Here is a 12,243-nt window from a genome sequence, read left to right as displayed (position 1 = left end):
TGGTGTCGAATCTAGCGTAATATCAGGGCTAATTTTTTTTAAGTATATACATGTCAAATAGGAAAGTAGTTCAAATTCACTATTATATCCAATTTCATTACTTATTTTCTTAGAAGATGAGTGCTAAAAATCTATCACGTTGCAGTTTCTTGTAATCGATTCTGCACTCAAATAGTATGTTCATTTTTCCGTGTAAATTCAATTCAAACTGGACGTGGTTAAAATTATCCGTCTCCGGTTTCAGCATTTATCGCTATAAAACGAAAATGGTAACAGGTATGTAGCAGCTGTTGTTTTGTAAGTGATTAGTAATCCTGTTATCTGATTTTCATATAGAAAAACTGTATAAGCTTTCGAGCAGCTCTTCTGCGATCGAGTCAGCGTCCCAACGATACCTTCTGTCTTCTTCCTTAACTTTCTATTCAGATTAGAAGTGCTTCAAATTAACAAGTTTTTTCAACATTTATCTTTATAGAAGTGAAAGAGTAATGAATAACTAGTAATAAATATCTTAGATAGATCCAGCGTTCAAGGAACAGATTCCTTCTTCGATCTTCTTAATATATGGGGACAAATTGTTACAGATGTACTACCTCATGTTTGAATATTGAATTCGAATATTTTTTGGAAGTCGACTGTGAAACGATATTCACTTGTTATTTGGGTATTGTATAAAGTGTTTAATAAACCCCACCAGGTTGATACTTTTAGGCATGCATAAAAAAGTGGTAGCTATGTAACAGATATTTGTAGAAGATATGTGAATAGTTAATAACAATGTGCCACCTTCACATTTTTTTTTTCAGTGGCACGAATTTTAACCTTTATCCTGATTTGAAATATTTTTTTAGTACTAGGCAATGCTGTTATTTGTTCGTTTTCGAGCCAATGATGTATGTTTTAACCACTACAAGATTTTACCGTTGCGACATTTACGATGGTTATTCCACAGTTTCCACTAACACCGTATCAGTTGTTCATAAACGCAGATATTTTACGAATTTTGTAACTTTTTGAACTTGTTCATTATAGTTACCTTAGTGTAAACATAATGTTCGGCCGGTGTTCTATATGTTGGTGATTTTACCTACCTGCACAATTGTGTAGGTCAGGGCTGAAAGGGTTAGAGACGGTTATTAGCAATCAGGAAAAAAGACTTTAAATTATGAATAACTTACTTAGCGTGAGATGAACGAAAAGAAATTTTACGTGCTATATATTTAGTTTACATTTACAATAAGGAGACATCACTTTTTTACACAAATAATGAAATCGATATGTCTACGATAGGCGGGTCACGTCGCTTGCGTCACTATGCTTGTGAATTGTGAAACTTTTGTGACATTTTGTTGTGTCAAAAACGAAAAGATAATATTATAGGATACGATACTCTAAGAATGGGCTATAATGATCCAAGTTTGCATGGTAAGTGTAGGATGATACCCAATCGAGAAGTTAAATTTATGAGGTGTGGGACTTAGGGTTTGGTTATTCACTGGGTGAACGAGTTTCGTATATTCTTGAATGTATACTAAAATTTAAAGTGAAATATATATTTTATTTTTTAAGCTATTACTGCTAAAATTACACATTGAAAATTACTATGAAAACTTCAAATGAAGATCACGTTTTTTGCAATTAAGTTACTCTTTCAGCCTTCATTCACAATTTCACGAACGTATGTTCAGTATGTTGTACTTTATTGTAACCAGCGAAACAAACACCTGATCATGAGGGTGCTACCTCTGCAAAAAAGTGTACAGAAAGCCAATGCTTAACTTCAACTTTTAAATCTCACACATAGTACAGTAAATACAACCAGAACCAAGCATGTGCTTATTGTCCCTGCTTCAAGATTTGTACAGGAACTTGATCTTAACTCGTACTTTAATGAGATGTGGGCTAGTTTAAAGACGCATTTATGCGAAGAAAACATATTTTGATTGAAATAGTATAAATAAAATGTATACTTTTTTCGAAATGCGATGGCAAATTCGGGAAAAGATTTTCTTGAAAATTTATTTCAAACGTTATTTGATATTATTTTGTTGTTTTTACGTTGTGCTTATATATATGTCCAGTGTTCGTTACAACATTAGTCATATAGTATTACGTAATACCATTCCTCCAACTGTTTTTAAAGAAGGTATATATGTATGATGCCGTTAAAGGTATGTAGATATACTTAGTGAAGAATGTCCGTAAGTGTTCTTCCCTGAGTATTGTGTTGTAGTAACGCTTGAATGAAACAGGATATATTAATGTGAATTATCGAGGGAGAAGTAGTGATTCTTCGATATTTTTCCCAAAGAAGTAGGTAGATATATTTCTCCATATAAGTAAAGAAGATCGTTCGGAAATGTTAAAGGCGTTGTTTGAAAGAGAAATAATGAAAATACTTTGTTTCGCAGTAAATTTTTGTAAAGCCTTTTGCTGTTTTTGACGTTGCTATTGTTAAAACATCTAAAGAAGTCTATAAGTTGATTTGAAGTTTACAGCTTAATGTCACAAAATCCCTTTGAAAACGTAGTTTTCTGCATTTTTTATGCTAGTAACATTGTGATCACTTGAGTGCATCAGGCAATGCGTTACGAAGTTCTGTACATTGCATATTCATTTTATATCATATGGTAAATTAATGTATTATGAAATCTTCGCAAAATTGTCCGTTTTTATCCCGTAAGTCGTAGATAACTTGCTCACTGGTATAGAGTAAAGATTTTTCATGACAATTTTCACCTCCAAAGCATAATCCACTCATCAGGTACTCTGCTTTTAGTGTAACATTTATAGCTTTTCTCTTACTCGTAGGATGTTCATTCTAGAGACAGTAATGTAAAAAAAAATAAGTTTTCTAAATGAGATACATCATACATGTCTAGTTAATGACAGACATGTAAAATTTAATTTCAATGGATTCAGCCATTTCTGTAGTTAATACCAGATTAGGTTGATCTCAAATTTTTTGTACTGAGGTATAATATGCAGATTGTTCGTCTTCTCACTCTTGAACGTTGTAATTCCGAAAACACTGCTGCACGCGACACTTTTTTAAAACTGAAAAAGCTATTGTGCCAACTGTCCTTTCTCTAACAGGAGAGACCACTTAGATTATAAGAGTTGACGTACGAATTTAATCCCCGTTTGAGTGAACGTAACGTAATAAAATGCCACTTAAATGTAGACGCTCAACATATTCAATTATTTATTTTAAATAGTTCAGCTCCTTGTATTTTATAATGTGGTGCATAACATATTTCTTTAATATTTCGGTATTCAGAGTGTAGCATTTTTTCTTCGCACGCCCTATTTACTTTTAGCGTAAAAAAACAACAATGACTAGAGTGTTTCACGATGCTAATAATACTCGAGGGGATTGTTTGCAAAAGCCGTGTAATAGTAGCATTCCAAATCCAGTATATATTTCGATTTCTGCGAATGACATTACACCGTGTTATGATAAATTTAAATTCCATGTTTAGAGCACAAACATAAAAGCACTGGTAATAATTTAAGAGTAACGAAGGTTTTAATGGTTGTCCATATTACCTTATCGTGGAATTCTGGAATCGTTATATCATGTATCTCAAGTAAATAGATTGAAATTACAAGAAATTGAAAACATTATGCTTGTCAAAAGTATTTATTTAATAATAATGTATCAGATGTAACTACGTACCTACGTATCAATATACGCAAAATTTTACTATCTCAAGGTATCAGACTATATAAAATCGCAATTTGAAATTGGTATACATAAGGAAATCACGTATCTTCTGCAATATTTTAAAAGTTATTATATCGTTCCTTTGTTTCTTTGTAATCATAGTGACAGTTTTTTGTAGCTGCAATTGAAAAAATCTCTTCCGATTTTTAAATTCTCTGACACAAAAAGTAATGATATATAAATAAAGTTAGTGACACCCGTCTCTATTTTCACTTATAATAATGAAATATTTATTCCATACAGCACAAAATAAGTATTTTGGTATGTACCAGGTTAACTCTGATATCGTATATATCGTGACGGACTGAAGTCTTTGACCAGGTAATGGCGACTGCTTTGAAACAAATGCAGCTTATGAGAATTAAATCTTACATGTCTGTAGTTTCCTGTGCAGAAGAATTATACTTCTGGGTCATGATCGCAGTGGTTCATGGTGAGTGGTGGGTCGTAGTGTGTCATGGTGGTGGTGGTGGGTCGCATTGGGTCATATGCTGTTGACCCATGACCGACTGACCCACCGATTCAACGAACAACTCCAACAGTGGCACTTTCCGGAATATCCGTGCAGATTTTGGAAAAGTTCCAAAGGATATGTAATGGTTACATTTTAGGTTTAGGTATTACTAGTCTGCAGTTTCATTTTTGAATAGAATTACGATTCGCCGTGACTTTTTCTACATAATTTTTGTGAGAAAACGTTAATGACCAATAGAAAATTCAACTTTTTCGATTCGGATTGGTTTGAGTTAACAGTTCGAAAATTAAATCCTTTAATGTCCAACGATTATGCCTGTTAGGTTAAGGAAGACTATGATTAAAGCAAGTGAATTATGATGGACGAATTCTTGGAATGACAAAGTCGGAGTATCCCGAGATAACCCACAAGCACGATGTCCGTCTCAACCTTACTTGCCTTGGGAACGAACCAGGCACCCCACACATCAGATTGTTTATTATGTGGGGTCTCACTTTCGATTCCCGATTGGATATACTTTTAAATATTAAATGTCCTCGATGTATCTTTGTTCGTGTCCCTGTCGTTCAAGGTTATTGGAAACACCTTTAAATCAAGAATAACCGAATGTAATAGAGATAAAGTTACGGAGATACTTTGGGTCTTTTTAAAATTTAATGTTGAATTCTCTAAACTACACTATGTTATCTTGACCAAAATCAGTGATTCATGGTTAATAGCACGTTTGAAATTCGCTACATAGAAACTCTGATATAAAACAGCAATTCGCAATTCTTAATTAAAAGAGCGTTCTTTGGGTAGTGGCTTGAGCATTTGCTGTGTGTGTTAGGGGTCCGCGGTTCGATTCTCTCCGAGGATATTCAGAAAAAATTATAATTTAGAATGTTAATATTTCTGATGTATAATAAAATGAAAAATTGCCAATTTCTCTTGTTCTTACAAGTTAGAGTTGAAATGACGTTTTTCACAGGAAAAACTAATTACATTACGTCACAATCTCAATTCCTACTCTCTGAAAACTTCGCTTGTTTCAAAAACAATTCATGAATATAAATGGGTCATCCTTCAGACCTATGAGTCATAAAATTGCCTGAATTGTTACTAACTGTTCTACTCATATTAGAAACAATAATAATGTTTTCCTTCTCCATTTTCAACACGTTCCATATGTTTGTTCAAGAAAATTTATAAATAGTAACTATTTCAATTGTATATTTTGATGATATTTCAATATAACGCATCCATAATCCAACATTTTTTACCCAAATAAAGGGTGTTACTTAGAAAGAATATCGTGATGAAGACAAATCCTACTTAGCTTTTTAAGGCATCCGAAGTTTCGAATTTCTTATTGTCAAGTAGCTGACACCTTTTTCCTCTCTTATAACTCTCTTGTAGTATCTCTTATAACTCAATACCTCCTTATGGAGGGTCAAAAGAAATTATTTTCTTTTTCGTAATTTCAGTATGCTTATTTGCATTGCAGTAGGACGTAATATTGAGGTATCAAATATTCAGTCATAATAATAATAATAATGATAATAATAATAATAATAATATAGATAGGAAATTCCATACGAGGACACATATTATTAAAGCCTGTGAAATCGCCGGTAGCCTTAGCCAGAAGTTACAAAATAGTCGGGATTGGGGAGAAGTGTCAGGACCATCAGGACATACCCTCTCCATACGTCCCTGCAACTAGCCAAATGTTATAACGGAAGTTTCGAGACAAATTTCGTGTAGAAAGTAGGGATTCTGAATTCGCAAGAGCCTTAAGAAAATATTTTTAGTAATGGTTATGCCGGATAAGCTACAGAAGAAGTCGATGATGAAAATGAAAGAAATATTCCAAAAAGAAAGTGGAAGGAAGCGGAACACGGTGAAAACCAATACACACGGTGTTCATTCAGCACAATACTCACTAAACGGGAGTTGGGTGAAACAGGTTCAACCATTAAATTTACAACACTTCAGTAATAATGATAATGATAATAATAATAATAATAATAATAATGATAATGGTATTAAAAGTTTTAAAGTTGCCCTGAAATTTGGCAAAACTTACTTAAACTTAGGGGTTTCGGAGAAGAGGTTCCGTACCTTCCTGAGACATTTCTCCAGCTACTCAAATTTAATCGAAAGCTTTCCGCTAAAGTTTCCTGTAGAAAATATTGTATTGCTCGATTTCAGGATAATAACTGTAAAAAAAACAACTGAATATCATTGATCACTAAGGGTTATAATAAACTAACTTGTGGAGTTTGCAGATGTAACTATATAAGCTTTGCTAATATATATATATATATATATATATATATATATATATATATATATATATATATATATATATATATATATATACATATATATATATATATATATATACAGACCATAATACAAAGTAAGAAAATAATATATAAGATTCAGTTTACAGAGCAATTGTTACCTAAAGAGTGGCATATACCCTACCCTTTCGAGAATCGAGATGAGACGAGCAATGTTTACGATACTATTCATCTCGTCTCGATTCTCATCTTTAAAGCTTGAAGATATTGTGAGTTAGCCTTGTCCCATCTCGAATTAAAATGTTAAGCCTCATCCCGATTTTGTTCGGTTTGTTTTAGAATGGAGATAAGAAATTCGTCTTTTCATGTGCAGCATTACAGAAAACCGAAATAATTTTTTCTAATAACACGTTTCTGCTTGTAATGGTATGACCTGTGCGATAATAATTTTTTATTGTTTAAATATTTCACGAGATAATTATTATTATTACTAGTATTATTCCTGAAAATTGAATAGTTCAGGTATTGGATTTACGAGTATTCAAATATTTGAATGTAATAAAAGTCTGTCTGCCGATCAATCGCAATCAAAATTCCTAAATTAGAGAAAAAATGTTGCTCGACGTGTATTCGGTGGAAGAACCTCCAGTTTACCGCTCAAGCGTCTAGACCACTGAACCACGATCACTACGCTTAAACGATTCATCTTTAGTCTGGTTACGTTAAGTTTCTCTGCCTCAGCTTGGAAAGTTGTATGTTACTTTTTTGTTTTTTTCAAAACGACTTGCGTGTTCCTTTTATGATAATATAAGTGAATAATCTTCGATAGAGTTTTTATTAATAAGTTGAGTTGTTCTTAAACCCTGGGATCAAAAATTTGTTTTTTCTCCACACGAAGCTACAGTTATGACATTTACTTCTCATACTCTCCATTTGTTTCAAAGCAGTCACCGTTACATGGTTAGTGACCTATGACCGCCACGATACAAATGATTGTTCAATTTGATATATTGAAAAAGCTACAGGCTCTTATTTTGAAAGTAGAAAGATATGGAGACTTCTCAATGGTACTCCAGTTGTTATTTCTACAATATTTCATGTAATAAAACAAATTGAGGGTAATTTTATCATGTAATATAGCCAATGATGACATTTTTTTTTGCTACTTAATCATTATCTCCAATCACATTTCGTTGTTTGTTGTATATGTTACAGGTCCTGTAACGTATATGCTTCCCACAGAGAAGAGAATACGTTTATTATATTAAAGAAAGCCATTTCTCATTCAGATCAGGAATCTCATACTTCGATGCAGTTTGGCAAAGGTTTTCATCGATCGCGTTTGTCAAGACATATGCTTAGACAGGAAAGTGGAAAGCGTCATACGTACCAAGACACTGATGAACGCTTTAGTCAAAGCTCAAATACACCAAGGGGTAAGTTACTGCATACACGTGAGAAATCCCACATCTGCGGAGTATGTGGAAAGAAATTTCGTGTAAGTTTAAGTTTGGCTAAACACGTGTTAATCCATACAGGAGAAAAACGTCACACTTGCCAAGAGTGCGGAAAGTCATTTAATCGATGTTCAGATTTCACTAGACACACGTTAATCCACACAGGAGAAAAGCATCACACATGCCAAGAGTGTGGTAAATCATTTAACCGACGTTCAAATTTGACTAGACACACGTTAATCCACACAGGAGAAAAGCATCTTACATGCCGAGAGTGTGGTAAATCATTTAATCAGTGTTCACATTTGGCTACACACATGTTTGTCCACACAGGAGAAAAGCATCACACGTGCGAAGAGTGTTGTGCGGCATTTAATCAACGTTCACATTTGGCTACACACATGTTTGTCCATACAGGAGAAAAGCATCACACGTGCCAAGAGTGTGGTAAATCATTTAATCAGCGTTCAAAGTTGACTAGACACACGTTAATCCACACAGGAGAAAAGCATCACACATGCCGAGAGTGTGGTACGGCATTTAATCAACGCTCACATTTGGCTACACACATGTTTGTCCATACAGGAGAAAAGCATCACACATGCCAAGTGTGCAGCAAATCATTTAATCGACGGTCAGTTTTGTCTAGACACATATCAATCCACTCTGGAGAAAAGCATCACACATGCCAAGAGTGTGGTTGGTCATTTAATGAACGTACACATTTGGTTACTCACATGTTAATCCACACAGGGGAAAAATCACACTTGCCAAGTGTGCGGCAAATCATTTTATCGACGGTCAGTTTTGACTAGACACATATCAATCCACTCAGGAGAAAAGCATCACACCTGCCAAGAGTGTGGTAAGTCGTTCAGTGGACGTACAAATTTGGTTACGCACATGTTAATCCACACAGGGGAAAAAATCACACTTGCCAAGTGTGCGGCAAATCATTTTATCGACGTTCCGATTTGACAAGACACACGTTAATCCACACAGGAGAAAAGTATCACACACGCCGATAGTGTGGTGAGGCATTTAATCAACGTTCAAGTTTCGCTACACACATGTTAATCTACAAAGAAGAAAAGTATCAGACGTGCAAGGACGCTGGAATTGAATTTATTCAACGTTAATACGTTTTGACCCACAGGAAGAAAACGTCATACGCGAAAAAATGTGGAAAAGTGTAAAGTCTACGCTCAAACTTAGAAGACATTTTAGTAAGAAAGTAAAAGACCACAGAGCAAAGATTGTATTTACTAAAGGTTCGCACATAGTAAATCACATGTTAATTCGCACAGGACAATAACCACACGTACTGAGAGTGTAGAAAAATATTTACAGGCATTTCGCATTTGGCAAGTGGCAACATTAAAACATTTCAATAACCAAGCATGCAAACGGTGTTGAATAGGATATAGTTTGGTATCAGGTTTGGCAAGACATGTAACTATACATAGGATAGAGAAAGATTTGACGCACTCACAAGATGTTAAGTTCTGAAAAAATAATAAGTTCACGATCAATGTCCTACAAAAGAAGTTTACAATAATATTAGAAGAAATATTAAGTATTTCAAATGACATACCTCCACTTTGTAACTGAAAGTGTTTTGAAAGACGTTTTAAGTTCGTAATTTTGGCAGATATTACGGCAAATTGGTGCCGCATCTACTCTACGAGCTGCGCTTTTGCCTTGCCGTCACAGGGATTGTAGCATAGTGAAAAATGACTGGCTCCGAGGAAGATTCGAATGACGATTCCTCAAGTGAACGTTTATCTGAAAATAATGACTTCCAATATACCCCTTCTTGAGTCTACATTAATGTAATGGAGATAACGAAAATAAGTTTAAGCGACATCGATAATCAGGGTGCATCTTCCTCATCAGCTACAAGTGTAGATCCAGCGGAACAAACATGTTCCATGTCTATTTCAACACTAGGGCCTTCTGGATCATCTGCGATTTGGCTGCATCTTGCTGGTAGATACGTGGTTTCGCAGGCCCGTTTTTACCGCATATATTTATACAGGGTGCGGCACGTAGAACCGGCCCATAGAGTGAACACATAAAATGAAATGTATTGAATATGATTAACTACAACACATAAATGAAATGTAATGTATTGAATATGACTACTCACCTTCACAGCAAGTGCTGAAAATGTACTCCGCCCACTTCAACACACATGTGGGAACGATTGAGGAGATTCGTATATACGCTTGTCAGTTCTGGTGTTGTAATGCTATTGGTGACATCCTGGATCCTGGTCTTGAGTTCTTCAATTGTGTATGGATTTGTTTCGTATACTCTTCCCTTTAACAGTCCCCATAAGTAAAAGTCACACGTGGACAAGTCTGGTGACATTGCTCAACAGCCATGAACAGAAATGCACCCTCTTCTGCAGGTCAGGCTCCTTCAGTTCTTGCACAACACTTATCCGGCACGGTTTTAACTTCAGTCCCCTTAAAACACGTCTGCAACTTCTCTCACTCGTATGAACCTGTTAACTGAACCTCCTGGTTGACTTTGAGGACTTCTTGTCATTATCTCCTCCACCTGCATCTTTAATTCAGGTGTGCAGACAGATGGTTGTCTGTTCCTGGGGGAATTTTGAACCGACCCTGTACGCCGCCATTTTTCAATCAATTCCTGTATGGTGCTTTTTGCTGGCACAGAACGTACTGGAAATTTTTCCCGAAAGAAATTCTTTGTTTTCACAAAAGATCCAGTGAGAGTGAACCCTTCAACAATGGCAACACGCTCGGGTATCGAATACGGCATTATCACACACTGACACTCACCGGGCTTAACACAACGAGGCCTTTTTCTCAAGTGGTTTCGACAAGTTTTTCTGGCTGCGGCTGCACGTGACTGCTGCAGGTCACGTAAGTCGACCCGACCTCGACACGCCATCTCTTGGTAGGAAGGTAGATTATTTAAGTGATGGCAAAAACGCAATATACCAGAATATTACGACGGGCTTGTTTTACGTGCCGCACCCTATATTTCCCAAGACATTTTTTCATGCTGATTTGCGGAAACTATGGCAAATTGAAGAAAAGCGATCAAAAAATCAAGTCGTCCTTTCTTCCACATAGGTTAAACTGATCAGACGAACTTCACGCAAAAACCGTATTAAGGTTGTATGTGTCAAAAGAAGACTCACTAATAATAGTGAACATGATTTCACTGCAGTTGTTAACGTCTTCGATTTTAAAGCGACCTTAATGTCATTCCTATCTAAAGTGTTATTGACTTTAACGGAATTCGTGGTGTATGTTCGGAATGAGTTTGTGTACCAGAACTTCGTTATACAGTATTTTCTACTCTCTTTCGCTCACTGTCGTTTCTAAAGTGCGGGATGGTGATGTAAAGTGAATATGCATCTGGGTTGTTAAAAATAAAGTTCATAGCTATGTTTCGTATTCCTTACCTATTCTTTATTTTGTACTCAAAAGCTGTTGACTGACTTACCAACTCTTCACCCGTTTTATAAGAAAAGTTGTTAAATCAGGTTTTAAATTATATTCAAAAGCCTTCTGCTTACCTTGTGCGTATCTGGTATTGTAAGAAAACGTCACACGTGTCGAAACGAAACAGCATGCAAAATTTTATTCCATTTATTAATATAACTGTATGTCAACACATTTCTATAAGGTTTAAAGCTCGATCCTGTAAAATCGAGCAATAAAATCTAGCTAGTAGCTTCTGATTCTAGTGCCTCATTTTATTCTCGTTCAAGCTTGGCAAGACAAATTTTAATATACGTAAGTAGAAAGCCACACATATGACGAGTTTAGAAAAGTATTTTGTGTATTTTTAAGTTTGGCAGGACATTTTAATACACAGATGAAAATCTCTCACACATGAATACACACAGTTCAAAAGAAAATTTATATGGAGCTCACATTTTGCAATGCATATGTTAAAACACGCAGGAGAAAACATATTAAAAACTAAAGCGTTCTAAATGTGTAGAAACGACTTAATAAGTTTATATTTTGCAACGGATATATTAAGACACATGGGGACGAACTGCTCGTGTCAAGACTATGAAGATTGGTATAGTCGAAGTTCAATTTTGAGGAAACATGCTTTTTAATACAGGTAAAAGATGACTATGCATAATTGTGAAAACCGTTTACATGAAGTCCATAAGATATAGCAAGATATGTGAAACGATTTACTGAAAAAAAAAAGTTTGTATATAAAATGGTATAGCCAAATTACACACGTGATAAATATACAAATGCGAAACATCTTAGTTGTGAAAAGTTTGCGATAAAG

The 12,243-nt window shown here is 35.1% G+C and overlaps 1 protein-coding gene across 1 annotated transcript in view; it reads left to right on the top strand.

Annotated features, from left to right (window-relative positions):
- LOC145690918 (uncharacterized) overlaps positions 1 to 11,919 on the top strand; it is a 34,913-nt gene extending 22,994 nt beyond the window's left edge. Inside the window, exon 2 of the mRNA XM_081766357.1 lies at positions 7,706 to 11,919. Within this exon, the coding sequence (XP_081622483.1) occupies positions 7,706 to 8,762 (1,057 nt within the window). The 3' untranslated portion in view covers positions 8,763 to 11,919. The remainder of the gene's footprint in view (positions 1 to 7,705) is intronic.
- Positions 11,920 to 12,243: the final 324 nt, after the last annotated feature.

Source organism: Thermobia domestica, chromosome 7 (genome assembly GCF_964235325.1).
Source record: "Thermobia domestica chromosome 7, izTheDome1.hap1.1, whole genome shotgun sequence".
Taxonomy (NCBI): Eukaryota; Metazoa; Arthropoda; class Insecta; order Zygentoma; family Lepismatidae; genus Thermobia; species Thermobia domestica.
This window is presented reverse-complemented; position numbering and strand designations above follow the sequence as displayed.